The following is a 27,944-nucleotide window of genomic DNA, read 5'->3' as shown; positions in this document are numbered from 1 at the left end:
GGTGTCCCCAGGCTCCCAACCCGTCCTTCCTGAGCCCCCAGTGGTGGCTGCGGTACCCAGAACTCCCTTGGTGTCCCCAAGGTGTCCCCAGGATATCCCTGGGCTGCCCCTGCCATGTCCCCAGGGTGTCCCCACCATGGTGTCCCCATGGTATCCCCTTGGTTTCCCTGCCTTGTCCCCTCAGTGTCCCCATAGTGTGCCCTTGGTGTCCCTGCCGTGTCCCCACGGTGTCTGTGCATTGTCCCCTTGGTGTCTCCTCAGTGTCCCCACAGTGTCCCTGCCCTCTCCCTGCAGTGTCCCCATGGTGTCCCTGCCCTGTCCCTGCCGTGTCCCCAGGGTGTCCCCACAGTGTCTCCCTTGGTGTCCCATTGGTGTCCTGGAGATGTCCCCATGTTGTTCCCACGGTGTCCCCACAGTGTCCCCTCGGTGTCCCTGGGCTGTGCCCGCGGTGTCCCCTTGGTGTCCCCTTGGTGTCCCCACGTTGTCCCCGCTGTGTCCCTTGGTTGTCCCCGCAGTGTCCCCGCAGTATCCCCACAGTGTCTGTGCATTGTCCTCTTGGTGTCCTCATGGCGTCCCCACGGTGTCCCTGTCCTGTCCCCATGGTGTCCCCTCGTTGTCCCCAGGTTCCCCACCCGTCGTTCCCAAATCCCCATCAGTGGGTGTGGCTGCGGGACCTGGCTGAGCGCGTGGTGTCCCCAGGGTGTCCCCAGGGTGTCCCCAGGGTGTCCTGGCAATGTCCCCATGGTGTCCCCATGGTGTCCCCTCATTGTCCCCAGGTTCCCAACCCATCGTTCCCCAGTCCCCGCTGGCAGCTGTGGCTGTGGGACCTGGCCGAGTGCGTGGTGTCCCCAGGGTGTCCCCATGGTGTCCCCAGGGTGTCCTGGCAATGTCCCCTCAGTGTCCTGGCAATGTCCCCATGGTGTCCCCAGGTTCCCAACCCGTCATTCCCGAATCCCCGCCGGCAGCTGCGGCTGTGGGACCTGGCCGAGCGCGTGCTGTCCCCAGGGTGTCCCCAGGGTGTCCTGGCAATGTCCCCTCAGTGTCCCCATGGTGTCCCCAGGTTCCCAACCCTTCATTCCCCAATCTGCGCCGGCGGCTGCGGCTGTGGGACCTGGCCAAGAACGTGCTGTCCCCAGGCTGTCCCCAGGGTGTCCCCAGGCTGTCCTGGCAATGTCCCCTCAGTGTCCCCAGGGTGTCCTGGCAATGTCCCCTCATTGTCCCCAGGTTCCCAACCCTTCGTTCCCCAATCCCCGCCGGCGGCTGCGGCTGCGGGACCTGGCCGAGCGCGTGCTGTCCCCAGGGTGTCCTGGCAATGTCCCCTCAGTGTCCCCAGGGTGTCCCCAGGGTGTCCCCAGGGTGTCCTGGCAATGTCCCCACGGTGTCCCCTCATTGTCCCCAGGTTCCCAACCCTTCGTTCCCCAATCCCTGCCGGCGGCTGCGGCTGCGGTACCTGGCCAAGAACGTGCTGTCCCCAGGGTGTCCCCAGGGTGTCCTGGCAATGTCCCCACGATGTCCCCACGGTGTCCTGGCAATGTCCCCACGATGTCCCCATGGTGTCCCCAGGTTCCCAACCCGTCGTTCCCCAATCCCCGCCGGCGGCTGCGGCTGCGGGACCTGGCCAAGAACGTGCTGTCCCCAGGCTGTCCCCAGGGTGTCCCCAGGGTGTCCTGGCAATGTCCCCTCGTTGTCCCCAGGTTCCCAACCCGTCGTTCCCCAGCCCGCGCCGGCAGCTGCGGGACCTGGCCAAGCGCGTGCTGTCCCCAGGGTGTCCTGGCAATGTCCCCTCAGTGTGCTGTCCCCAGGGTGTCCCCAGAGTGTCCCCAGGGTGTCCTGGCAATGTCCCCACGATGTCCCCATGGTGTCCCCAGGTTCCCAACCCTTCATTCCCGAATCCCCGCCGGCGGCTGCGGCTGTGGGACCTGGCCGAGCGCGTGCTGTCCCCAGGCTGTCCTGGCAATGTCCCCTCAGTGTCCCCACGGTGTCCCCTCATTGTCCCCAGGTTCCCAACCCTTCGTTCCCCAACCCGCGCCGGCGGCTGCGGCTGCGGGACCTGGCCGAGCGCGTGGCGGGGGCGGCGCAGAACGAGCAGGAGCTGAACCGGCTGCTGAACGAGGCCCTGCTGGAGCGCGAGAGCATCCAGGCGTGAGTGGGCCCGGAACCGCCGCGGATTCGGCCCCAAAAATCCCCTCAGGAATTCACAAAACTCTCAGGAATTCACAAAAATTCAAAAAAAAAAAAAAAAAATCTCTCTGAAATTCACGAAAATTAAAAAAAAAAAAAAAAATCCTGAAAATTCCCAGAAATTCCCACAACTTCCTGAGAATTTTCCAAAATTCCCGAATACCACAAAAATTCTCGAAGATTTCTGAAATATCCCCAAAAAAAACCCCAAAATTCCTGAAAAATCCCCCCCCCCAAAAAAATTCCCCAGAAGTCCCACAAATTCCCGAAAAATTTCAAAAATTCCCTGAAACTCCCTAAAATCCCTCCAAATTCCTGAAAATTTGCACAAATTCCCAAGAATTCCCCCAAACCCCTCAAAACTCCTGAAAATTCCCAGAAGCATCCCAAAACAATCCCATAAAAATCCCTAAAATTCCCAAAAACTCTCAAAAAAAATCCCCCCAAAAATCTGCAAAAATCCCCAAAAAATCCCCAAAATTCCCAAAAATTCCTGAAAATTCAAAAAAATTCACAAAAAAATCCCTAAAATCCCACAAATTCCCGAAAAATCTCAAAAATTCCCGGAAACTCTCAAAAATTCCTACAAATTCCTGGAAATTCCTACAAACCCATCAAAATTCGTGAAGATTCCCAAAAGCATCCCAAAACAATCCCATAAAATCCCTAAAATTCCCAAAAACTCCCCAAAAAAATCCCCCAAAATCCCCCAATAAATCCCCCCTAAAAATCTGCAAAAATTCCCAAAAAATCGCCAAAAAAATTCCCCCAAAATCCCCCAAAAATCCCCAAAACTCCCCAAAAAATTCCCTCAAAAAAACCCCAAAACCCCCCCAAAATCCCAAAAAATCCCCTCCAAAAAAAAACTCCCAAAAACTCCCAAAAAATCCCAACAATTAAAAAAAAATCCCCAAAAAATCCCCAAAAATCCCAAAAAACCCCAAAAATTCCAAAAAAAACCCCAAAAATTCCCAAAAAATCCCAAAAAAATTTCACCAAAATTCCCAAAAATCGCCAAAAAAATCAAAAAAATCCCCAAAAAATCCCCAAAAAATTCCCCAAAAATTTGCAAAAATCCCCCCAAAAAAATCCCCAAAAAATCCCCAAAATATCCCCCCTAAAAAACCCCAAAAATTCCCAAAAATCCCCCAAAAATCTGCAAAAATCCACAAAAAATCCCCCAAAAAAATCTCAATAAATCCCCAATAATCTGTAAAAATCCCCCAAAATATCCCCCCTAAAAAACCCCAAAAATTCCCCAAAATCCCCACAAATCTGCAAAAATCCGCAAAAAATCCCCCCAAAAATCCCCAAAAAGATCCTAAAAAATCCCCAAAAATCTGCAAAAATTCCCCCAAAAAATTCCCAAAAAGATCCTAAAAAATCCCCAAAAATCTGCAAAAATTCACCCAAAAATCCCCCAAAAAATCCCCAAAAAATCTGGAAAAATTCCCAAAAAATCCCAAAAAATCTCAAAAAATCCCCAAAAAGTCCCCAGAAATCCCAAAATAACCCCCCCCAAAAATCCCCAAAGAAAATCCCCCCAAAATCCCCCCAAAATCCCCAAAGAAAATCCCCCAAAAATCCAAAAAAATCCCCACAAAAATCCTCCAAAAAATCCCAAAAATTAAAAAAAAATCGCCAAAAAATCCCTCAAAAATCTCCAAAAACTCCCCCAAAAATCCCTAAAAAATCCCCCAGAAATCCCCCAAAAATTCCCCCAAAATCCCATAAAAATCCCCAAAAATCCCCAAAAAAATTCCCAAAAATTTGCAAAAATTCCCCCAAAACCCCCCAAAAATTCCCCAAAAACCCCCCAAAAATCCCCAAAACCTCCCAATAAATCCCCAAAAAATCTGCAAAAATTCCCCAAAAAATCCCCCAAAAAATCCCCAAAAAATCCCAAAAATTCCCCCAAAAATTCCCCAAAAATCCCAAATCCCCAACGCCCCCAGGCTGAAGGGCCGGAGCACGTTCCGGCTGTCGCTGCAAACCCCCAATAAATCCCAAAAAAATCTGCAAAAATTCCCAAAAAATCCCCAAAAAAATCCCACAAATCCCCCCAAAAAATCCTAAAAAATCCCCCAAAATTCACCAAAAATCCCAAATCCCCCAAACCCCCCCAGGCTGAAGGGCCGGAGCACGTTCCGGCTGTCGCTGCAAACCCCCAATAAATCCCCAAAAAATCTGCAAAAATTCCCAAAAAAATCCCCAAAAATCCCCAAAAATCCCGCAAAAATCTGTAAAAATTCCCAAAAAAATCCCCAGAAAAATCCTCCCAAAAATCCCCATAAATCCCCCAATAAATCCCTCCAAAAATCTGCAAAAATTCCCCAAAAATCGCCAAAAATTCCCAAAAAAATCCCCCAAAAACCCCCCAATATCCCCAAAATTCCCAAAAACCGCCCATTAAATCCCCACAAAAATCTGCCAAAATTCCCAAAAAATCGCCAAAAATTCCCAAAAAAATCCCCCAAAAAATCCCCCAAAAAAATCCCGCAAAAAATCCCCAAAAATCCCCAAAAAATCCCAACCACACCCAAAATTCCCAAAAAAATCCCAAAAAATCCCCCAAAATTCCCCAAAAAATCCCAAAAAATCCCCCCAAAAAATCCTCAAAATCCCCAAAAACTCCCAAAAAATCCCCAAAAATTCCCCCTGAAAAATCCCCAAAAATTAAAAAAAAATCCACAAAAATTCAAAAAAAAAAATCCCCAAAAAATCCCCCCCCAAAATCCCCAAAAAATCCCCCAGAAATCCCCCAAAATCCCCAAAAAATCCCAAAAATTCCCCAAAAAATCCCATAAAATTCCCCAAAAATCCCCAAAAAATCCCCCAAAATTCCCAAAAAACCCCCCAATATTCCCAAAAAATCCCCAGAAACCCCCCATTAAATCCCCACAAAAATTCCCAAAAATTCCCAATAAAATCTCCAAAAAATCCCCAAAAAAATCCCCAAAAATCCCCCAAAAAATCCTAAAAAATCCCCAAAAATTCCCCAAAAATCCCAAATCCCAAACGCCCCCAGGCTGAAGGGCCGGAGCACGTTCCGGCTGTCGCTGCAAACCCCCAATAAATCCCCAAAAACTCTGCAAAAATTCCCAAAAAAATCTCCAAAAAATCCCCAAAAAATCCCAGAAGTCTCCAAAAAATCCCCAAGAATTCCCCAAAAATCCCAAATCCCCCGACGCCCCAAACCCCCCCAGGCTGAAGGGCCGGAGCACGTTCCGGCTGTCGCTGCAAACCCCCAATAAATCCCCAAAAAATCTGCAAAAATCCCCCAAAAAATCCCAAAAAATCCCCAAAAAATCCCCCCAAAAAATCCTAAAAAATCCCCAAAATTCCCCCAAAATCCCCAAAAAATCCAAAAAAATTCCCAAAAATTCCCAATAAAATCCCAAAAAATCCCCAAAAAATCCAAAAAGATCCCCACAGGAAATCCAAAAAATCTGCAAAAAAATCCCCCCAAAAATCCCCCAAAATTCCCAAAAATCCCCAAAAAATCTGCAAAAATCGGCAAAAAATCCCCCCAAAATTCCCCCAAAATCCCATAAAATTCCCCCAGAAATCCCCCAAAAATCCAAAAAAAATCCCAAAAATTCCCCAAAAATCTCCAAAAAATCCCCCAAAATTCCCAAAAAAACCCCCAAAATTCCCCAAAAAAATCCCGAAAAAATCCCCCCAAAATTCCCCAAAATTTTTCAAAAATTCCCAAAAAATAAAAAAAAAAATCTGCAAAAAATCCCAAAAAAAATCCCCAAAACCCCCGCAAAAAATCCCCTAAAATTCCCAAAAAACCCCCAAAATTCCCCAAAAAAATCCCAAAAAATCCCCCCGAATTCCCAAAAATTGCCAAAAAAACCCCCCCAAAATTCCCCAAAAATCCCAAAAAAATCCCCAAAACCCCCAAATAAATCCCCACAAAAATCTGCAAAAATTCCCCAAAAAATCCCAAAAAATCTCCAAAAAATCCCCAAAGAAATCCCAAAAATCCCCCCAAAAAATCCTAAAAATTCCCCAAAAAATTCCCCAAAAATCCCAAATCCCCCAAATCCCCCAACGCCCCCAGGCTGAAGGGCCGGAGCACGTTCCGGCTGTCGCTGCAAACCCCCAATAAATCCCCAAAAAATCTGCAAAAATTCCCAAAAAAATCCCAAAATATCCCCACAAAAATCCTCCAAAAAATCCCAAAAATTAAAAAAAAAATCGCCAAAAAAATCCCTCAAAAATCCCCAAAAACTCCCCCAAAAATCCCTAAAACATCCCCCAGAAATCCCCCAGAAATCCCCCAAAAATTCCCCAAAAATCCCATAAAAATCCCCAAAAATCCCTCAAAAATTTCCCAAAAATTTGCAAAAATCCCCAAAAAATCCCAAAAAATCCCCCAAAAAATCCTAAAAAATCCCCAAAAATTCCCCAAAAAATCCCAAATCCCCTGACGCCCCCAGGCTGAAGGGCCGGAGCACGTTCCGGCTGTCGCTGCAAACCCCCAATAAATCCCCAAAAAATCTGCAAAAATTCCCAAAAAATCCCCAAAAAAATCCCACAAATCCCCCCAAAAATCCTAAAAAATCCCCCAAAATTCCCCCAAAATCCCCAAAAAATCCAAAAAAATTCCCAAAAATTCCCAATAAAATCCCAAAAAATCCCCAAAAAATCCAAAAAGATCCCCACAGGAAATCCAAAAAATCTGCAAAAAAATCCCCCCAAAAATCCCCCAAAATTCCCAAAAATCCCCAAAAAATCTGCAAAAATCGGCAAAAAATCCCCCCAAAATTCCCCCAAAATCCCATAAAATTCCCCCAGAAATCCCCCAAAAATCCAAAAAAAATCCCAAAAATTCCCCAAAAAAATCTCCAAAAAATCCCCCCGAATTCCCAAAAATTGCCAAAAAAAACCCCCAAAATTCCCCAAAAATCCCAAAAAAATCCCTAAAACCCACCATTAAATCCCCACAAAAATCTGCAAAAATTCCCCAAAAATCGCCCAAAAATCCCAAAAAAATTCCAGAAAAGTCTCCAAAAAATCCCCAAAAATCCCCCCCAAAAAATTCCCCCAAAAAATCCCAAATCCCCCAAATCCCCCGACGCCCCCAACGCCCCCAGGCTGAAGGGCCAGAGCACGTTCCAGCTGTCGCTGCAAACCCCCAATAAATCCCCAAAAAATCTGCAAAAATTCCCCCAAAATCCCCCAAAAAATCCCAAAAAATCCTAAAAAATCCCCCAAAATTCCCCAAAAATCCCAAACCCCCAACGCCCCCAGGCTGAAGGGCCGGAGCACGTTCCGGCTGTCGCTGCAAACCCCCAATAAATCCCCAAAAAATCTGCAAAAATTCCCCAAAAATCCCAAAAATCCCCCAACAAATCCCCCAACAAATCCCCCAAAAAATCCCAAAAAATCCCAGAAAAGTCTCCTAAAATTCTCCAAAAATTCCCCAAAAATCCCAATCCCCCAACGCCCCCAGGCTGAAGGGCCGGAGCACGTTCCGGCTGTCGCTGCAAACCCCCAATAAATCTCCAAAAAATCTGCAAAAATTCCCAAAAAATCCCCAAAAAAATCCCACAAATCCCCCCAAAAAATCCTAAAAAATCCCCCAAAATTCCCCCAAAATCCCCAAAAAATCCAAAAAAATTCCCAAAAATTCCCAATAAAATCCCAAAAAATCCAAAAAGATCCCCACAGGAAATCCAAAAAATCTGCAAAAAAATCCCCCCAAAAATCCCCCAAAATTCCCAAAAATCCCCAAAAAATCTGCAAAAATCGGCAAAAAATCCCCCCAAAATTCCCCCAAAATCCCATAAAATTCCCCCAGAAATCCCCCAAAAATCCAAAAAAAATCCCAAAAATTCCCCAAAAATCTCAAAAAAATCCCCCAAAATTCCCAAAAAAACCCCCAAAATTCCCCAAAAAAATCCCGAAAAAATCCCCCAAAAATTCCCCAAAATTTTGCAAAAATTCCCAAAAAATCAAAAAAAAATCTGCAAAAAATCTGCAAAAAATCCCCAAAACCCCCGCGAAAAATCCCCTAAAATTCCCAAAAAACCCCCAAAATTCCCCAAAAAAATCTCCAAAAAATCCCCCCGAATTCCCAAAAATTGCCAAAAAAAACCCCCAAAATTCCCCAAAAATCCCAAAAAAATCCCTAAAACCCACCATTAAATCCCCACAAAAATCTGCAAAAATTCCCCAAAAATCGCCCAAAAATCCCAAAAAAATTCCAGAAAAGTCTCCAAAAAATCCCCAAAAATCCCCCCCAAAAAATTCCCCCAAAAAATCCCAAATCCCCCAAATCCCCCAAACGCTCCCAAACCCCCCCAGGCTGAAGGGCCAGAGCACGTTCCGGCTGTCGCTGCAAACCCCCAATAAATCCCCAAAAAATCTGCAAAAATTCCCCCAAAATCCCCCAAAAAATCCCAAAAAATCCTAAAAAATCCCCCAAAATTCCCCAAAAATCCCAAACCCCCAACGCCCCCAGGCTGAAGGGCCGGAGCACGTTCCGGCTGTCGCTGCAAACCCCCAATAAATCCCCAAAAAATCTGCAAAAATTCCCCAAAAAAATCCCAAAAAATCCCAAAAAAATCCCCAAAAAAATCCTAAAAATTCCCCCAAAAATTCCCCAAAAATCCTAAAAAATCCCCCAAAATCCCCCAAATCCCCCAAATCCCCAACGCCCCCAGGCTGAAGGGCCGGAGCACGTTCCGGCTGTCGCTGCGTTTCACCGACCCCGACATGGAGACGCGCTACTCGGTGGAGAAGGAGAAGCAGAGCGGCGCCGCCTTCAGCTGCTCCTGCGTCGTCCTCGTCTTCACCGCCCTGGTGGAGGCCGTCATTGACCCCTGGTAGGCCCTGGGGACACCTCGGGGACACCTCGGGGACACCTCGGGGACACCTCAGGTGGCGCCCTCTGACCTCCGACCCCTTCCGGGCAGGTTGGTGGCCAACTACGTGACCTTCGCGGTGGGTGAGGTGCTGCTGGCGGGGCTCACCCTCTGCTCCTTGGCCGCCATCTTCCCGAGGGTGAGGAGGGGACGCGCCTCGGGGACGTCCTCGGCGGCGCGCGGTGGCTCCCGGTGTGACCGCTCGGCGCCGGTTGTCACCGCAGGCCTTCCCCAGAAAGCTGGTGGCCTTCTCCACCTGGATCGACCGCACGCGCTGGGCGCGCAACACCTGGGCCATGGCGGCCATCGCCATCGTCACCGCCGCCGACATCGTGGACATGGTGAGGGGACAGGCGCTGAGGGGACGCCGCCCCTGGCCCCGGTGGCACCTCGTGTCAGCCTCGTGTCCCCAGCTGGGATGACGTGGAGGACACGGGGTGGTGGCCAATGGGGACACCAAGGGGTTGACGGCTGTGAGGGACAGCGCAGATATTGGTGGCCATGGTGGCCTCCCTGGTGGCCCCATTGTCATGTCCCCAGTTGGGCTGCCATGGGGACCACGGGGTGGTGACCAATGGGACATCAGTGTCACCTTGGGGTGGTGGCTGTGAGGAGCAGCCCAGATATTGCAGCTCCATCACCCTGGTGGCCATGATGGCCATGGTGGCCTCCATGTCCCCAGTTTGGCTGCCGTGGGGACCATGGGGTGGTGACCAATGGGACATCGGACCCATCTCGGGGTGGTGGCTGTGAGGAGCAGCCCAGATATTGCAGCTCCATCACCCTGGTGGCCATGGTGGCCATGGTGGCCTCCATGTCCCCAGTTTGGCTGCCATGGGGACCATGGGGTGGTGACCAATGGGACATTGTGGCCACCTCCGGGTGGTGGCTGTGAGGGACAGCACCGATATTGCAGCTCCATCACCCTGGTGGCCATGGTGGCCTCCATGTCCCCAGTTTGGCTGCCATGGGGACCACGGGGTGGTGACATCAGTGTCACCAAGGGGTGGTGGCTGTGAGGAGCAGCCAAAACACTGAGTTTACACCATCCTGGTGGCCATGGTGGCCACCGTGTCCCCATGGTGACCCCAGTGTCATGTCCCCAGTTTGGCTGCCATCGGGACCATGGGGTGGTGACCAATGGGACATCAGGGCCACCATGGGGTGGTGACCATGAGGAGCAGCCCGGGTATTGCAGCTCCATCACTCTGGTGGCCATGGTGGCCACCGTGTCCCCAGTTTGGCTGCCATGGGGGCCACGGGGTGGTAACATCAGTGTCACCATGGGGTGGTGGCTGTGAGGAGCACCCTCAGCATTGCAGCTCCATCACCCTGGTGTCCATGGTGGCCACGATGTCCCCACACTGACCCTCTCGTCACGTCCCCAGCTCACCTGCCACCGCCACCGCTGGGTGGTGACCAACAGCACCTCGGGGCCACCATGGGGTGGTGGCCAATGGGACATCGGACCCACCATGGGGTGGTGGCTGTGAGGAGCAGCCAAAACACTGAGTTTACACCATCCTGGTGGCCATGGTGGCCACCGTGTCCCCATGTCCCCAGCTCAGCTGCCATGGGGACCATGGGGTTGTGGCCAGTGGGACATCAGGGCCACCATGGGGTGGTGGCAGTGAGGGGCACCCTCAGCATTGCAGCTCCATGGTGTCCCCATGTCCCCACACTGACCCTCTCCCCGTGTCCCCAGCTCGCCTGCCACCGCCACCGCTGGGTGGTGACCAACAGCACCTCGGGGCCACCTCGGGGTGGTGACCAACGGCACCTTGGGGCCACCATGGGGTGGTGACCAATGGGACATTGGGGCCAGCTCGGGGTGGTGGCATTGAGGAGCAGCCAAAACACTGCAGCTCCATCACCCTGGTGTCCATGGTGGCCACCACGTCCCCACACTGACCCTCTCCCCATGTCCCCAGCTCGCCTGCCACCGCCACCGCTGGGTGGTGACCAATGGGACATCAGTGTCACCATGGGGTGGTGGCCAGTGGGACATCAGTGTCACCATGGGCTGGTGGCCGTGAGGAGCACCCTCAGCATTGCAGCTCCATGGTGTCCCCATGTCCCCACACTGACCCTCTCCCCGTGTCCCCAGCTCGCCTGCCACCGCCACCGCTGGGTGGTGACCAACGGCACCTCGGGGCCACCTCGGGGTGGTGACCAACGGCACCTTGGGGCCACCATGGGGTGGTGACCAATGGGACATCGGGGCCAGCTCGGGGTGGTGGCATTGAGGAGCAGCCAAAACACTGCAGCTCCATCACCCTGGTGTCCATGGTGTCCCCATGTCCCCACACTGACCCTCTCCCCGTGTCCCCAGCTCGCCTGCCACCGCCACCGCTGGGTGGTGACCAACGGCACCTCGGGGCCACCTCGGGGTGGTGGCAGCGGCTGCGCCGACCACCCCAAGTACTTCAGCTACATCGCCCTGCTGGCCCTGGTGGCCACCGTGATGCTGGTCCAGGTGAGCCACATGGTCAAGCTGACCCTCATGGTGCTCATCACCGCCGCCACCGGCGCCGTCAACTTCTCCGCCTGGGGACCCATCTTCGACCACTACGACCGGCGGCGCGGCCAGCCCAGCTCGTAAGGAGGGGACAACGGGGATGATGGGGACGGGGACGGGGATGACGGGGCCGGGGTTCCCAGGTGACCGGGTGATCTCGTGGCAGGTCGGTGCTGGTGCCCTCCAAGTACTCCATGACCGCCATGATCTTCGTGGTGATGCTCAGCTTCTACTACTTCTCGCGGCACGTGAGTGGCCGGGGGAAAGGGTCTCCTTCCCGCCCCGTTCCTTTTTCTTCATCCCCTTTCCTTCCTCTTCATCCCTTTCCTTCTTCTTCCTTCTTTTTCTTTCTTCTTCCTCCCTTTTCGTTCCTCTTCCTCCCCTTTCCTTCTTCTTCCTCCCCTTTCCTCCTTCTTCCTTCCTTTTCCTTCCTCTTCCTCCCCTTTCCTTCTTCTTCCTCCCTTTTCCTTCTTTCTTCCTTTTCCTTCTTCTTCCTCCCCTTTCCTTCCTCTTCCTCCCCTTTCCTCCTTTTTCCTTCCTTTTCCTTCCTTTCTCTTCTTACTTTTCTTCCTTCCTCCTCTTACCTCTCCTTCCCACCCTTTTCCTTCTTCTTCCTCCCCTTTTCCTTCTTCTTCCTCCCCTTTTCCTTCTTCTTCTTCCTTTTCCTTCCTCTTCCTCCCTTTTCCTCCTTCTTCCTCCCCTTTCCTTCTTCCTTCCTTTTCCTTCTTTTTCCTTCCTCTTCCTTCTTCTTCCTTCCTTTTCCTTCATCTTCATCCCCTTTCCTTCTTCTTCCTCCCTTTTCCTTCTTCTTCCTCCCTTTTCCTTCCTTTTCTCTTCTTCCTTCCTCCTCTTGCCTCTCCTTCCCTCCCTTTTTCTTCTTCTTCCTTTCTTTTCCTGACCTTTCTTCCCCTTCCCTTCCTTTCTTTTCCTTCTTTTTTCTTCCTTTTTCTTCCTTTTCCTTCTTATTTGTCCTTTTCCTTCCTTTTCTCTTCCTTTTCCTCCTCTTTCTCTCCCTTTTCCTTCTTCTTCCTTCTTTTTGCTTCCTTTTTTGCCCCTTCTTCCCCCTTCTTTTCTTTTCCTTCTTTTTCCTTCTTTTCCCACCCTTTCTTCCCTCTCCCTTCCTTTTCCTCCTCTTACCTCTCCTTCCCTCCCTTTTCCTTCTTCTTGTTTCCTTTTCCTGCCTTTTCTTCCTCTCTCCTCCTCTTTCTGCTCCTTCCCTCCATTCTCCTGCTTCTTCCGCATTTTTCCTTCTTTTCCTGCCCTTTCTTCCCTTCCCCTTCCTTTTCCTCCTCTTCCCTCTCCTTTGCTCCCCTTCCTTTTCCTTCCCTCCCTTTTCCACCCTTTTCCCCCTTTTTCTTCACTTTTCCTCCCTAAATCCCTTCCCCTGATTCCCTAAATCCCCTCCTTGGATTCCCTGGAAGCTCCAAGGCCCCGGGATTTATCCCAGCCCCAGCTTTTCCAAGGAAACTCCCAAAGGGTTTTCCAGACACCACCAATTCTGGGAAACACCCTCATCCCATGATTCCACAATCCCATAATTCCACAATCCCATGATCCCACAATCCCATGAGTCCACAATCCCATGATTCCCACAATCCCATGATCCCACAATCCCATGATTCCCACAATCCCATGATTCCACAATCCCATAATCCCTGTGGAAGATGGACACCCAGGACCAGAAGGCGCACATCTCCATTATCCCATCATCCCATTATCTCATTATCATATCATTATCTCATTATCCCATTATCCCATCATACCAACATCCCACAATCCCACAATCCCACAATTCCCAGGAATTCCCACAGCGTTCATTCCCAGGTGGAGAAGCTGGTGCAGACGCTGTTGCTGTGGAAGATCGACGTCCATGGCCAGAAGGAGCGCGGCTCCATCATCCCATCATCCCATTATCCCACCATCCCATTATCCCACCATCCCATTATCCCATCATCCCACAAATCCCATTCTACAATCCCACAATTCCCAGGAATTCCCACAATTCCCAGGTGGAGAAGCTGGCGCGGACGCTGTTCCTGTGGAAGATCGATGTCCATGACCAGAAGGAGCGCGGCTCCATCATCCCATCATCTCATCCCTCAATCCCACCATCCCAATATCCCATTATCCCACAGTCCCACAATCCCACAATTCCCAGGAATTCCCACAGCGTTCATTCCCAGGTGGAGAAGCTGGCGCGGACACTGTTCCTGTGGAAGATCGACGTCCATGGCCAGAAGCAGCGCGGCTCCATCATCCAACCCCATCATCCCACAGTCCCACCATCCCACAAATCCCACAATTCCCAGCAATTCCCACAATTCCCAGGTGGAGAAGCTGGCGTGGACGCTGTTCCTGTGCAAGATCGACGTCCATGGCCAGAAGGAGCGCGGCTCCATCATCCCAATGCCCCATCATCCCACAATCCCATCATCCCAATATCCCACAATCCCATCATCCCACAATTCCCAGAATTCCCACAATTCCCAGCAATTCCCACAGCGTTCATTCCCAGGTGGAGAAGCTGGCACGGACGCTGTTCCTGTGGAAGATCCATGTCCATGACCAGAAGGAGCGCGGCTCCATCATCCAACCCCATCATCCCACAGTCCCATCATCCCACAATCCCATCATCCCACAATTCCCACAATTCCCGGAATTCCCACAATTCCCAGGTGGAGAAGCTGGCGCGGACGCTGTTCCTGTGGAAGATCGACGTCCATGACCAGAAGGAGCGCGTCTCCGAGATGCGCCGCTGGAACGAGGCCCTGGTGGCCAACATGCTGCCCGAGCACGTGGCCCGGCACTTCCTGGGCTCCAAAAAACGGGACGAGGTCAGTGTTCCCGCTTTTCCGGGCGGCGTTCCCGCTTTTCCGGGCCATTCCCGTGTTTCAGGGCGGTTCCCACATTCCTGGGATTCCTTGGGTGGGATCCATGGAGCTTCAATCCCATCCCATTCCACCTGAAGATCCAGGGATCCACGGATCTTCAGTTCCATCCCAGGTGGCTCCAACCTTTCCTTGGATGCTCCCTGGGATTCTCTGGGAATTCCTTCCCAGATTTCTTCCGCTTTTCCCAGGGAATTCCCTCCATTCCCAGCTCTTCCAGCCTGGTGTTGGATCCATCCCCATCCCAGCGCCTCTCTGGGGAGGAATTTTGGGAATTCCCTGGGAATTCGGGTCTCCCTTCCCTTTTCCATCCCCAACTTCCATAAAAATCCCTTGGGATGGATCCTGGATCCCAGAATCCTGGAATTCCATGCATGGGATCCATGGAGCTTCAATCCCATCCCGTTCCAACCCCTGACTCCTCTCCGGGAAGGAATTTTGGGAATTCCCTGGGAATTGGGGACTCCAGGAAGGGTCTCCCTTCCCTTTTCCATCCCCAAATTCCATAAAAATCCCCCGGGATGGATCCTGAGTGTCCTGGATCCCAGAATCCCGGAATGGTTTGGGATGGGATCCAGGGACCTTCAATCCCATCCCGTTCCCACCACACAATCCCAGGGTGCTCCAACCTTTCCTTGGACACTCCCAGGGATCCAGAAAAAACCAACAACCAATAACCATTGACCAATAACCAATAATCAATAACTGATATCGCTGCGCTCCTGGGGTGGAATTCCCAGCATTCCCAGGAGCTGCACAGCCAATCCTATGAGGCGATCAGGGTGATGTTCACGTCCCTGCCCAACCAATAACCCATAACCCATAACCAATAACCCATAATCCATTACCCATAACCCATAATCAATAACCAATAATCAATAACTGATATTGGTGGAATTCCCAGCCTTCCTAGGAGCTGTACAGCCAATCCTATGAGGAGATCGGGGTGATGTTCCCATCACTGCACAACCAATAACCCATAACCCATAACCCATACACCATACCAAATAACCAATAACCAATAATCAATAATGGATATTGGCAGAATTCCTGGCATTCCCAGGAGCTGCACAGCCAATCCTACGAGGAGATCGGGATGACGTTTGCATCACTGCCCAACCCATAACCAATAACCCAATAACCTATAACCAATACCCAATAACCCATAACCAATAACCATTAACCAACACCCAATACCCAATAATCAATACCGGATATTGGCACATTCCCAGGAGCTGTACAGCCAATCGTACGAGGAGATCGGGGTGATGTTCGCGTCGCTGCCCAACCCATAACCAATAACCCACAACCAATAACCCACAACCAATAACCATTAACCAACACCCAGTAACCAATAATCAATAACAGACATTGGCACATTCCCAGGAGCTGTACAACCAATCCCACGAGGAGATCGGGGTGATGTTCACGTCACTGCCCAACCAGTAACCTACAACCAATAACCCATACCCAAAACCCAATAACCCATACCCAATAAACAATAGCCAACACCCAGTAACCAATAAACAATAACGGGTATTGGCGCATTCCCAGGAGCGGTACAGCCAATCGTACGAGGAGATCGGGGTGATGTTCGCGTCACTGCCCAACCAATAACCCATAACCCATAACCCACAACCAATAACCAGATGCCAACACCCAATAACCAATAATCAATAACGGATATTGGTGCATTCCCAGGAGCTGTACAGCCAATCCTGTGAGGAGACTGGGGTGATGTTCCCATCCCTGCCCAACCAATAACCCATAACCAATAACCCACAACCAATAACCCATAACCAATAAACGATAACTGATAATCAATACCCAATAATCAATACTGGATATTGGCGCCTTCCCAGGAGCTGTACAGCCAATCGTACGAGGAGATCGGGGTGATGTTCGCGTCGTTGCCCAGCCCATAACCAATAACCCATAACCAATACCCAATAATCAATAATGGATATTGGCGCATTCCCAGGAGCTGTACAGCCAATCCCACGAGGAGATCAGGGTGATGTTTGCCTCACTGCCCAACCCATAACCAATAACCCATTACCCATAACCAATAATCAATAATGGATATTGGCACATTCCCAGGAGCTGTACAGCCAATCCTACGAGGAGATCGGGGTGATGTTCACATCCCTGCCCAACCAATAACCCATAACCCATAACCAATACCCAATACCCAATAACCCATACCAGTACCCAATACCCAATAATCAATAATGGATATTGGTGCATTCCCAGGAGCTGTACAACCAATCCCACAAGATCGGGGTGATGGTCATATCGCTGCTCAACCCATAACCAATAACCCACAACCAATAACCCACACCCAATAACCCATACCCAATAATCAATAACGGATATTGGCGCATTCCCAGGAGCTGTACAGCCAATCGTACGAGGAGATCAGGGTGATGTTTGCGTCATTGCCCAACCAATAACCCATAACCAATAACCAGTAGCCATAACCAATGATCAATACCCAATAATCAATAATGGGTATTGGCACATTCCCAGGAGCTGTACAGCCAATCCCAAAAGGAGATCGGGGTGATGTTCATGTTGCTGCCCAACCCATAACCAATAACCCATTACCCATAACCAATGATCAATACCCAATAATCAATAATGGATATTGGCGCCTTCCCAGGAGCTGTACAGCCAATCGTACAAGGAGATCGGGGTGATGTTCCCATCCCTGCCCAACCAATAACCCACAACCAATAACCCATAACCAATAAGCGATAACTGATAATCAATACCCAATGATCAATACCGGATATTGGCGCCTTCCCAGGAGCTGTACAGCCAATCCTACGAGGAGATCAGGGTGATGTTCGCGTCGCTGCCCAACCAATAACCCACAACCAATAACCCACAACCAATAACCCATACCCAATACCCAATACCCAATGATCAATACCGGATATTGGCGCCTTCCCAGGAGCTGTACAGCCAATCCTACGAGGAGATCAGGGTGATGTTTGCGTCATTGCCCAACCAATAACCCATAACCAATAACCAGTAGCCAATACCCAATACCCAATACCCCATACCCAATGATCAATACCGGATATTGGCACACTCCCAGGAGCTGTACAGCCAATCGTACGAGGAGATCGGGGTGATGTTCGCGTCGCTGCCGAATTTCGCGGATTTCTACACGGAGGAGAGCATCAACAACGGCGGCATCGAGTGCCTGCGCTTCCTCAACGAGATCATCTCCGACTTCGACGCGGTAAGGAGCCGCGCCCGGAATTCCGCACCGAGACCGGGATGGCCCGGGTGGGGTCACGGTGGGAATCGCGGGGAACGTCCAGGTGGGATCAGACCAGGAATTATGGGGAATGTCAGGTGAAATCACAGCAGGAATCGTGGGGAATGTCCAGGTGGGATCAGACCAGGAATTGTGGGGAATGTTCAGGTGGGATCACACTGGGAATCAGGGGGAACATCCAGGTGGGATCACAGTGGTAATTATGGGGAATGTCCAGGTGAGGTCACAGCAGGAATTGTGGGGAACGTCCAGGTGGGATCACACTGGGAATCATGGGAACATCCAGGTGGGATCAGACTGGGAATCATGGGAACATCCAGGTGGGATCAGACTGGGAATCACGGGGAATGTCCAGGTGGGATCAGACCAGGAATTATGGGGAATGTCAGGTGGAATCACAGCAGGAATCGTGGGGAACGCCCAGGTGGGAATCACAGGGACATCCAGGTGGGATCACAATGGGAATCATGGGGAACATCCAGATGGGATCACACTGGGGATCACAGGGAATGTCCAGGTGGGATCACAGTGGGAATCGTGGGGACATCCAGGTGGGATCAGACCAGGAATCGTGGGGAATGTCAGGTGGAATCACAGCAGGAATCATAGGGAATGTCCAGGTGGGATCAGACCAGGAATCGGGGGAAGATCCAGGTGGGATCACAGTGGGAATCATGAGAACATCCAGGTGGGATCACAGTGGGAAACCTGGGGAATGTCCAGGTGGGCTCAGACCAGGAATCACAGGGAATATTCAGGTGGGATCAGACTGGGAATCACGGGGAATGTCCAGGTGGGATCAGATCGTGAATTATGGGGAATGTCAGGTGGAATCACAGCAGGAATTGTGGGGAACGCCCAGGTGGGATCACACTGGGAATCATGGGGACATCCAGGTGGGATCACAATGGGAATCATGGGGACATCCAGGTGGGATCAGACCGGGAATCCTGGGAACATCCAGGTGGGCTCACACTGGGAATCACGGGAACATCCAGGTGGGATCCCTGGGACCATCCAGGTGCGATCCCTGGGACCATCCAGGTGCGATCCCTGGGACCATCCAGGTGCGATCCCGGTCCCGTGTCGTTCCCAGCTCCTGGACGAGCCCCAGTTCCGCTGCATCACCAAGATCAAGACCATCGGCAGCACCTACATGGCCGCCTCCGGGGTGACGCCCGACGCCGGCGCCAACGGATTCGGAGCCAAGGTCAGCCCGGGATCCCACCTTGGGACACCCCCGGGCATGGGCTCCTTCCTCCTGGTGTCCCATCCTTGTGTCCCATCTCCATGTCCCATCATCCCAGTGTCCCGTCCCCATGTCCCATCTCCCATCTCCCAGTCCCTCTCCTTGTCCCATGTCCATGTCCCATGTCCGTGTCCCATCCCCATGTTCCATCTCCGTGTCTTATCCCTGTGTCCCATGTCCACATCCCATCAGCTCCAGGTCCCACCCCACTGTCCCCAGCTCCAGGTCCCATCTCAATATCCCATTGTCTCCATTTCCCATCTCCATGCCCCGTCATCTCCATGCCCCATCATCTCCGTGTCCCATCTCCATGTCCCATCTCCATGTCCCATCTCAATATCTCATTGTCTCCATTTCCCATCTCCATGCCCTGTCATCTCCATGCCCCATCATCTCCGTGTCCCATCTCCATGTCTCATCTCCATCTCCACATCCCATCTCCATGTCCCATCATCTCCATTTCCCACCCCTGTCCCATCTCCATGTCCCATCCCAATGTCCCATCATCTCCATGCCCCATCATCTCCATGTCCCATCATCTCCATGTCCCATCATCTCCATGTCCCATCTCCATGTCCCAATTCCATTTCTATCTCCATGTCCCATCTCCATGTCCCATCTCCATGTCCCACCTCCATGTCCCACCTCCATGTCCCACCTCCATGTCCCATCCCTGTCCCACCTCCATGTCCCATTCCCAATGTCCCATCCCCATGTCCCATCCTACATCCCATCTCCACATCCCATCCCAAAGTCCTATCATCCCCATCTCCCGTCTCCGTGTCCCATCTCCATCTCCCATCTCCATCTCCCGTCTCCGTGTCCCACCTCCATCTCCCACCTCCATCTCCCGTCTCCGTGTCCCATCTCCATGTCCCATCTCCATCTCCCGTCTCCGTGTCCCATCATCTCTATGTCCCATGTCCATGTCCCGTCTCCAGGTCCCATCCCAATGTCCCATCATCTCCATGCCCCATCATCTCCATTTCCCATTCCTGTCCCATCATCTCCATGTCCCATCTCCATGTCCCAATTCCATGTCCCATCTCCATGTCCCATCCCTGTCCCACCTCCATGTCCCATTCCCAATGTCCATCCCCATGTCCCATCCTACGTCCCATCTCCACATCCCATCCCAAAGTCCTATCATCCCCATCTCCATCTCCGTGTCCCACCTCCATCTCCCGTCTCCGTGGCCCATCTCTATCTTCAATCTCCATCTCCCGTCTCCATGTCCCATCTCCATCTCCCGTCTCCGTGGCCCATCTCTATCTCCAATCTCCATCTCCCGTCTCCGTGTCCCATCATCTCTATGTCCCATGTCCATATCCCGTCTCCAGGTCCCATCCCAATGTCCCATCATCAAATTGTCCAATCATCTCCATGCCCCATCCCATCCCATCTCAATATCCCATTGTCTCCATGTCCCATCTCCATGTCCCATCATCTCCATGTCCCATCATCTCCATGTCCCTTCTCCATCTCCGTGCCCCATCCCCACATTCCACCTCCATCCCCATGTCCCATCTCCATGACCCATTCCCATGTCCCACAACACCGCGTCCCACCTCCATCTCTGTGTCCCGTCATCTCCATGCCCCATCTCCGTGTCCCACCTCCACATTCCACCATCTCCGTGCCCCATCCCTGTGTCCCACCTCCATCTCCACATCCCACCTCCATCTCAATGTCCCATCTCCATGCCCCATTCCCGTGTCCCACCTCCATCTCCATGTCCCACCTCCATTTCTGTGTCCCACCATCTCTTTGCCCCATCCCTGTGTCCCACCTCCACCTCCACATTCCACCATCTCCGTGCCCCATCCCTGTGTCCCGCCTCCATCTCCACATCCCACCTCCATCTCAATGTCCCATCTCCATGCCCCATTCCCGTGTCCCACCTCCATCCCCATGTCCCACCTCCATCTCCACGTCCCACCTCCATCTCAATGTCCCATCTCCATGCCCCATTCCCGTGTCCCACCTCCATCTCCACGTCCCATCTCCGTGCCCCATCCCCATGTCCCACCTCCATCCCCGTGTCCCACCTCCATCTCCACATCCCACCTCCATCTCAATGTCCCATCTCCATGCCCCATCCCCATGTCCCACCTCCATCTCCATGTCCCACTTCCATCTCTGTGTCCCACCATCTCTGTGCCCCATCCCTGTGTCCCACCTCCATCTCCATGTCCCACCTCCATCTCAATGTCCCATCTCCATGCCCCATTCCCATGTCCCACCTCCATCTCCACGTCCCACCTCCATCTCTGTGTCCCATCATCTCCGTGCCCCATCTCCACATCCCACCTCCATCTCTGTGTCCCATACCCGTGTCCCACCTCCATCTCTGTGTCCCGTCATCTCCGTGCCCCATCCCCATGTCCCACCTCCATCTCCACATCCCACCTCCATCTCCACGTCCCACCTCCATCTCTGTGTCCCACCTCCATCTCTGTGTCCCATCTCCATGTCCCATCGCCATGTCCCACCTCCATCCCCATGTCCCACCTCCATCTCCACGTCCCATCATCTCCGTGCCCCATCCCCATGTCCCACCTCCATCTCCAAGTCCCACCTCCATCTCTGTGTCCTGTCACCTCTGTGTCCCATCCCCATGTCCCACCTCCATCTCCACATCCCACCTCCATCTCCACGTCCCATCACCTCAGTGCCCCATCCCCGTGTCCCACCTCCATCTCCACATCCCACCTCCATCTCCACGTCCCATCTCCATGCCCCATTCCCATATCCCATCATCTCCCCGTTCCACCTCCCATGCCATCGCCCCGTTTCCCTTCTCCCACCACGCGGGAACGCCGGGAACGCCGGGTGGTGGCCGATTCCCGGGAATGCCGGGTGGTGGCCGATTCCCGGGATTCCCGGCAGAAGGAGCCGCGCTCGGAGAAGGAGCGCTGGCAGCACCTGGCCGACCTGGCCGACTTCGCGCTGGCCATGAAGGTGACGCTGATGAACATCAACTACCAGTCCTTCAACAACTTCATGCTGCGCATAGGCAAGTGCGGGGACGCCGGGAATTCCGGGGATTCCGGGGATTCCGGAATGTTCCGGGCGTGATCCGTGTCCCTCCGGGCAGGGATGAACAAGGGGGCGGTGCTGGCCGGGGTCATCGGGGCCCGCAAGCCCCACTACGACATCTGGGGCAACACGGTCAACGTGGCCAGCAGGATGGAGTCCACCGGAGTCATGGGCAACATCCAGGTGGGACCATGGGGAGCGGCCAGGTGGGACCATGGGGAACATCCAGGTGGGACCATGGGGAGCGTCCAGGTGGGACCTCACCGGGAATGAGCTTGGGAATATCAGGGTCGGATTATGGGGAACATCCAGGTGGGATCATGAGGAACATCCAAGTGGGATAAGACCAGAAATCCTGGGAACATCCAGGTGGGACCATGGGGGACGTCCAGGTGGGACCATGGGGGACGTCCAGGTGGGACCATGGGGGATGTCCAGGTGGGATCAGACCAGGAATCCTGGGAACATCCAGGTGGGACCATGGGGAACGTCCAGGTGGGATCATGGGGAACGTCCAGGTGGGATCATGGGGAATGTCCAGGTGGGATCAGACCAGGAATCTTGGGAATATCCAGGTGGGATCATGGGGGATGTCCAGGTGGGACCATGGGGAGCATCCAGGTGGGATCATGGGGAACATCCAGGTGGGATCATGGGGAACATCCCGGTGGGATCATGGGGAGCATCCAGGTGGGATCATGGGGGACGTCCAGGTGGGATCATGGGGAATGTCCAGGTGGGACTTCAGAGGGAATGAGCTTGGGAATATCAGGGTGGGATTATGGGGAACATCCAGGTGGGATCAGACCAGGAATCCTGGGAACATCCAGGTGGGATCATGGGGGACGTTCAGGTGGGATTATGGGGAACATCCAGGGATCAAACCAGGAATCCTGGGAACATCCAGGTGGGACCGTGGGGAATGTCCAGGTGGGACCATGGGGAACGTCCAGGTGGGACCGTGGGGAACGTCCAGGTGGGATCATGGGGAACGTCCAGGTGGGACCATGGGGAGCGTCCAGGTGGGATCAGACCAGGAATCCTGGGAGCATCCAGGTGGGATCATGGGGGACATCCAGGTGGGACCTCACCGGGAATGAGCTTGGGAATATCTGGGTGGGACCAGACCAGGAATCTTGGGAACATCCAGGTGGAATCACCTCAGGAACATCCAGGTGGGATGGGGAATATCTGAATGGGATCACACTGGGAATCTTGGGAGCATCCAGGTGGGGTCACCTGGGAATCTTGGGACTATCCAGGTGGGATGGGGAACATCCAGGTATGATCACACTGGGAATCCTGGGAGTATCTGGGTGGGATGGGGAATGTCTCAGTGGGACCAGACCAGGAATCTTGGGAACATCCGGGTGGGATCACACCAGGGGTTTCACTGGGAATTGGGGACTCCAGGAAGGGTCTCCCTTCCCTTTTCCATCCCCCAATTCCATAAAAAAATCCCTCAGGATGGATCCCGAGTGTCCTGGATCCCAGAATCCCAGAATGGTTTGGGATGGGATCCATGGACCTTCAATCCCATCCCATTCCCACCCCACCATCCCAGGTTGTTCCAACCTCTCCTTGGACACTCCCAGGGATGAATCAACCCCTCCCCTCTGTGCCACACCTGACTTTTCCCTCAATTCCCGATTTTTCCCCCGGAAATCCCTTCCTGTTTCCATCCCCTAATTCCATAAAAAAATCCCTCGGGATGGATCCTGAGTGTCCTTGATCCCAGAATCCCAGAATGGTTTGGGATGGGATCCATGGACCTTCAACCCCATCCCATTCCCACCCCATGATCCCAAACCTCCCCAACCTTTCCTTGCTTGATCCAGAGTGATCCTCTGTGGAATTTGGGAATCCCAAACCCTCCCAGGAATTTCCCCATGGAATTTTCCCCCCTCTCCGCTTCCCTCCTCACCCCGGGAGCTCTTCTTCGCTTTTTCCCGGCAGGAACACCCCCCGAAATTCCCGATTTTTGTTCCCGTTCCAGGTGGTGGAGGAGACGCAGCAGATCCTGAAGGAGTACGGGTTCCGCTTCGTGCGCCGCGGCGCCGTCTACGTCAAGGGCAAAGGGGAGCTCCTCACCTTCTTCCTGAAGGGCCGCGAGAAACCCGGGGCGCCCCTCGGAGCCGCCGCCGCCGTCCCCCTGCCCCACCAGGTGCTGGAGAATTCCTGAGGATTCCTCGGGAATCTCCAACGGGATCCCCACCCCGGCCCGGAGGGGTTTTTTGGGGTTTTTTTGGGGGTTTTTTTGGGGGTTTTTTTGGTGGTTTTTTATTCCGTGGAAAAGAGGGAAAGGCGGATCCGGGTTTCTCCCGTTTGGCGGGAATGGGGCGGACTCGGAGCGGTGGCGGCGATTCCAGGAGATCCAAACTCAGGGATGGTCGGGAGGACTCCGCGCCTTGTGTATTCCAGATCCATAAATTTTGTCGGAGAAGAGACGGGTCTGCGTTTGTGCCCCGCGGCCGGGATCGGGATCGGGATCGGGATTGGGATTGGGGTCAGGAACGGGATCATGATCAGAATCGGGATTGGACTCGGGATTGAGACTGGGATCAGGATTGAGATCCGTATTGGGATTGGGATTGGAATCGGGATCAGAATCAGGATTGGGATCAGGGTTGGGGGTCGGAATTGGGATTGGGATTGGGATTGGAAATGGGATCAGAATCAGGATCGGAATTGGGATCAGGATGAGGATTGGGATCGGAATCAGGATCAGAATTGGGATTGGGATTGGGATGGGGCCAGGGCTTGGAATTGGGATTGGGATCGGGATTGGGATCAAGATTGAGACTGGGATCGGAATCCAGATCCGGATTGGGATTGGGATCCACATCGGGATTGGGATCAGGATTGGGGTTGGAAATGAGATCGGAATTGGGATCAGAATCAGGATGAGAATTGGAATTGGGATTGGGATGGGGCCAGGGCTTGGAATTTGGATTGGGATCAGAATCAGGATTGGGATTGGGATGAAGATTGAGACTGGGATCAGGATTGAGATCCGTATTGAGATTGGGATTGGGATTGGGATTGGGATCGGAATCAGGATCAGAACTGGAATTGGGATTGGAGTTGGGGTTGGGATTGGGATTAGGATTGGGTCAGGATTGGGATGGGGCCAGGGCTTGGAATTGGGATTTGGATCAAGATTGAGACTGGGATCAGATTCCAGATCCGGATTGGGATCCACATCGGGATTGAAATCAGGATTGGGATCAGGATGGGAATTGGGATCAGGATCGGGAATGGGATCAAGATTGGGGATGGAAATGGGATCGGAATTGGGATCAGGATCAGGATTGGAATCGAGATTGGGATTGGAATCAGGAACCCGGCCCCCCTCAGCACAGCCCCATCCCGGAGTTTTCTTTGGGGTTTTTTTTGGGGTTTTTTTGAGGGGTTTTTTTTATTCCGTGGAAAAGAGGGAAAGGCGGATCCGGGGTTTCCCCCCGGCCCCAGGGTTTTCCCGTTTGGCGGGAATGGGGCGGACTCGGAGCGGTGGCAGCGATTCCAGGAGATCCAAACTCAGGGATGGTCGGGAGGACTCCGCGCCTTGTGTATTCCAGATCCATAAATTCTGTCGGAGAAGAGACGGGTCTGCGTTTGTGCCCCGCGGCCGGGATCGGGAACGGGATCGGGAACGGGATTGGGGTCAGGAACGGGATCAGAATCAGGATCGGAATTGGGATTGGAATTGGGATTGAGACTGGGATCAGGATTGAGATCCGTATTGGGATTGGGATTGGAATCGGGATCGGGGTTGGGATCCAAATTGGGATCGGGAATGGGGTCGGGGTCGGGAATGGGATTGGGGTTGGGGTTGGAAATGGGATCACGATCAGAATCAGGATTGGGGTTGGGATCGGGATTGAGAATGGGATCAGGAATTAGGATCGGGATGAGAATGAGAATTGGGATTGGGATCGAGATCCGAATTGGGATTAGGATTGGGATTGGAAATGGGATCAGGAATTAGGATTGGGATTGGGATCAGAATCTTGATCAGAATCGGGATGGGGATTGGGGTTGGAATTGGGATCAGAATCGGAATAAGGATCAGGATCAGGATTGGAAAGTGGGATCAGGATTGGGATTGGGACTGGGATCGGGATTGAGGTCCAGATTGGGATTGGGATCAGGACTGAGACCTGGATTGAGATTGGGATTGGAACTGGGATTGGGATTGGGATTGAGATTTGGGTTGGAAACGGGATCGGAATTGGGATTGGGAATGGGATCAGAATCGGGATTGGGATTGGGATCCAGAGAGGGATCAGGATTGGGATCGGAATCAGAATTGGGATTGGGATCATGACTGGGAATGGAATTGGGATTAGGATCAGGACTGGAAACGGGATCGGGATCGGAATTGGAATTGAGATTGGAATCTGAACTGGGATCGGGATTGGAATCAGGACTGGAATCGGAATTGAGATGAGGATCGAACTTGGATCAGGATGGGGAATGGGAATGGGATTGGAAATGGGAATAGGATCGGGATAGGGATCACAATTGGGATCGGGATTGGGATCAGAACTGGAATCAGAATCGGGATTGGGATCGGGATTGAGATCAGGATCGAACTTGGATCAGGGTGGGGATGGGGTTTGGAATCAGAATCGGGTTTGGGACCAAGATCGGGATCGGAATCAGGATCAGCTTTGGGATCGGGATCGGGATTATGGACGGGGATTGGGATCCAGATTGGGATTGGAGTCAGCATTAGGGCCAGGATTGGGATTGGAATCAGGATCAGGGTCGGGATAAGCACTGGGACTGGGACTGGGATTGGGATCGGGATGGGGCCTGGAATCGGGATCAGGATTGGGAATGGAATCGGAAGTGGAATCGGGATCAGGATTGGGAGGAGAATCTGGATCAGGATGAGAATCTGGATCGGGATTGGGACTGGAAATGGGATCGGGATCGGGATTGAGATCAGGATCGAACTTGGATCAGGGTGGGGATGGGGTTTGGAATCAGAATCGGGATTGGGACCAAGATTGGGATCAGGATCAGGATCAGCTTTGGGATCGGGATCGGGATTAGGACGGGGATTGGGATCAAGATTGGGAATGGAGTCAGCATTAGGATCAGGATCAGGATTGGGATCAGGATCAGGATTGGGATAAGAACTGGGATTGGGATCGGGATCGGGATGGGGCCTGGAATCGGGATCAGGATTGGGATGAAAATCTGGATCAGGATGAGAATCAGGATTGGGATCGGGACTGGAAATGGGATTAGGATCGGGATTGGGATTGAGATCAGGATCAAACTTGGATCAGGATGGGGATCAGGTTTGGAATCAGAATCGGGATTGGGACCAAGATCGGGATCGGGATCAGGATCGGGATCAGCTTTGGGATCGGGATCAAGACTGGGAATGGAGTCAGCATTAGGATCAGGATCAGGATTGGGATAAACACTGGGATTGGGATCGGGATCGGGAATGGATTCGGAAGTGGAATCGGGATCAGGATTGGGATGAGAATCGGGATCAGGATGTGGAATTGGGAATGCGAACGGGATCAGGATCGGAACCAAAATCAGGATCGGGATTGGAGTCGGAATTGGGACTGAGATTGGGATCGAACCGGGAATTATCTGGGAATTCCGGCCCAGCTGGGAATTCCTTCCCAAAATCCCCCCCCTTTTCCCATGGAAATCCACTCCCTGGCCCCACCCTTTTCTCCTCATGGAAAACTTCCCGGAATTCCAACTCCTTCCCTCATCCCAAAATTCCCCAACCCATTCCCGCCCCCCGTTCCCGTTTTTTCCCCTTCCTCCTCCACCTTCTCCCAGATTTTTCCATTTGTTCGGGAATTTTTCCATCCATAAAATTTTCCATATCTTTTTTCCCACAAATTTCCCATCCTTTTATTTTAAT

The 27,944-nt window shown here is 52.5% G+C and overlaps 2 protein-coding genes across 10 annotated transcripts in view; both read left to right on the top strand.

Moving 5' to 3' along the window:
• The window catches only part of ADCY3 (adenylate cyclase 3), a 59,143-nt gene extending 34,656 nt beyond the window's left edge, over positions 1-24,487 (top strand). For 3 of the 9 annotated variants that reach the window (XM_071420283.1, XM_071420291.1, XM_071420292.1), the window contains exons 9-20: positions 2,000-2,142; positions 8,859-9,020; positions 9,111-9,198; positions 9,284-9,400; positions 11,392-11,657; positions 11,744-11,825; positions 14,253-14,411; positions 17,569-17,715; positions 18,851-18,964; positions 21,893-22,019; positions 22,101-22,225; positions 24,039-24,487. In XM_071420283.1, the coding sequence (XP_071276384.1) occupies positions 2,000-2,142; positions 8,859-9,020; positions 9,111-9,198; positions 9,284-9,400; positions 11,392-11,657; positions 11,744-11,825; positions 14,253-14,411; positions 17,569-17,715; positions 18,851-18,964; positions 21,893-22,019; positions 22,101-22,225; positions 24,039-24,224 (1,716 nt within the window). In that variant the 3' untranslated portion in view covers positions 24,225-24,487. The other 6 variants (XM_071420284.1, XM_071420290.1, XM_071420288.1 and 3 more) reach the window with 6 other exon arrangements.
• LOC139586706 (uncharacterized) lies at positions 18,977-21,876 on the top strand. The gene has a single exon (XM_071420293.1). The coding sequence runs from the start codon at positions 19,045-19,047 to the stop codon at positions 20,536-20,538; it is 1,494 nt and encodes a 497-aa protein (XP_071276394.1). The 5' UTR covers positions 18,977-19,044; the 3' UTR covers positions 20,539-21,876.
• Positions 24,488-27,944: the final 3,457 nt, after the last annotated feature.

Source organism: Agelaius tricolor, unplaced genomic scaffold (assembly GCF_023055355.1).
Source record: "Agelaius tricolor isolate 1412-34295 unplaced genomic scaffold, bAgeTri1.0.p SCAF_133, whole genome shotgun sequence".
NCBI classification, from domain to species: domain Eukaryota; kingdom Metazoa; phylum Chordata; class Aves; order Passeriformes; family Icteridae; genus Agelaius; species Agelaius tricolor.
Note: the sequence above shows the minus strand (reverse complement) of the source record. Positions and strands in the feature narration are given on the sequence as shown.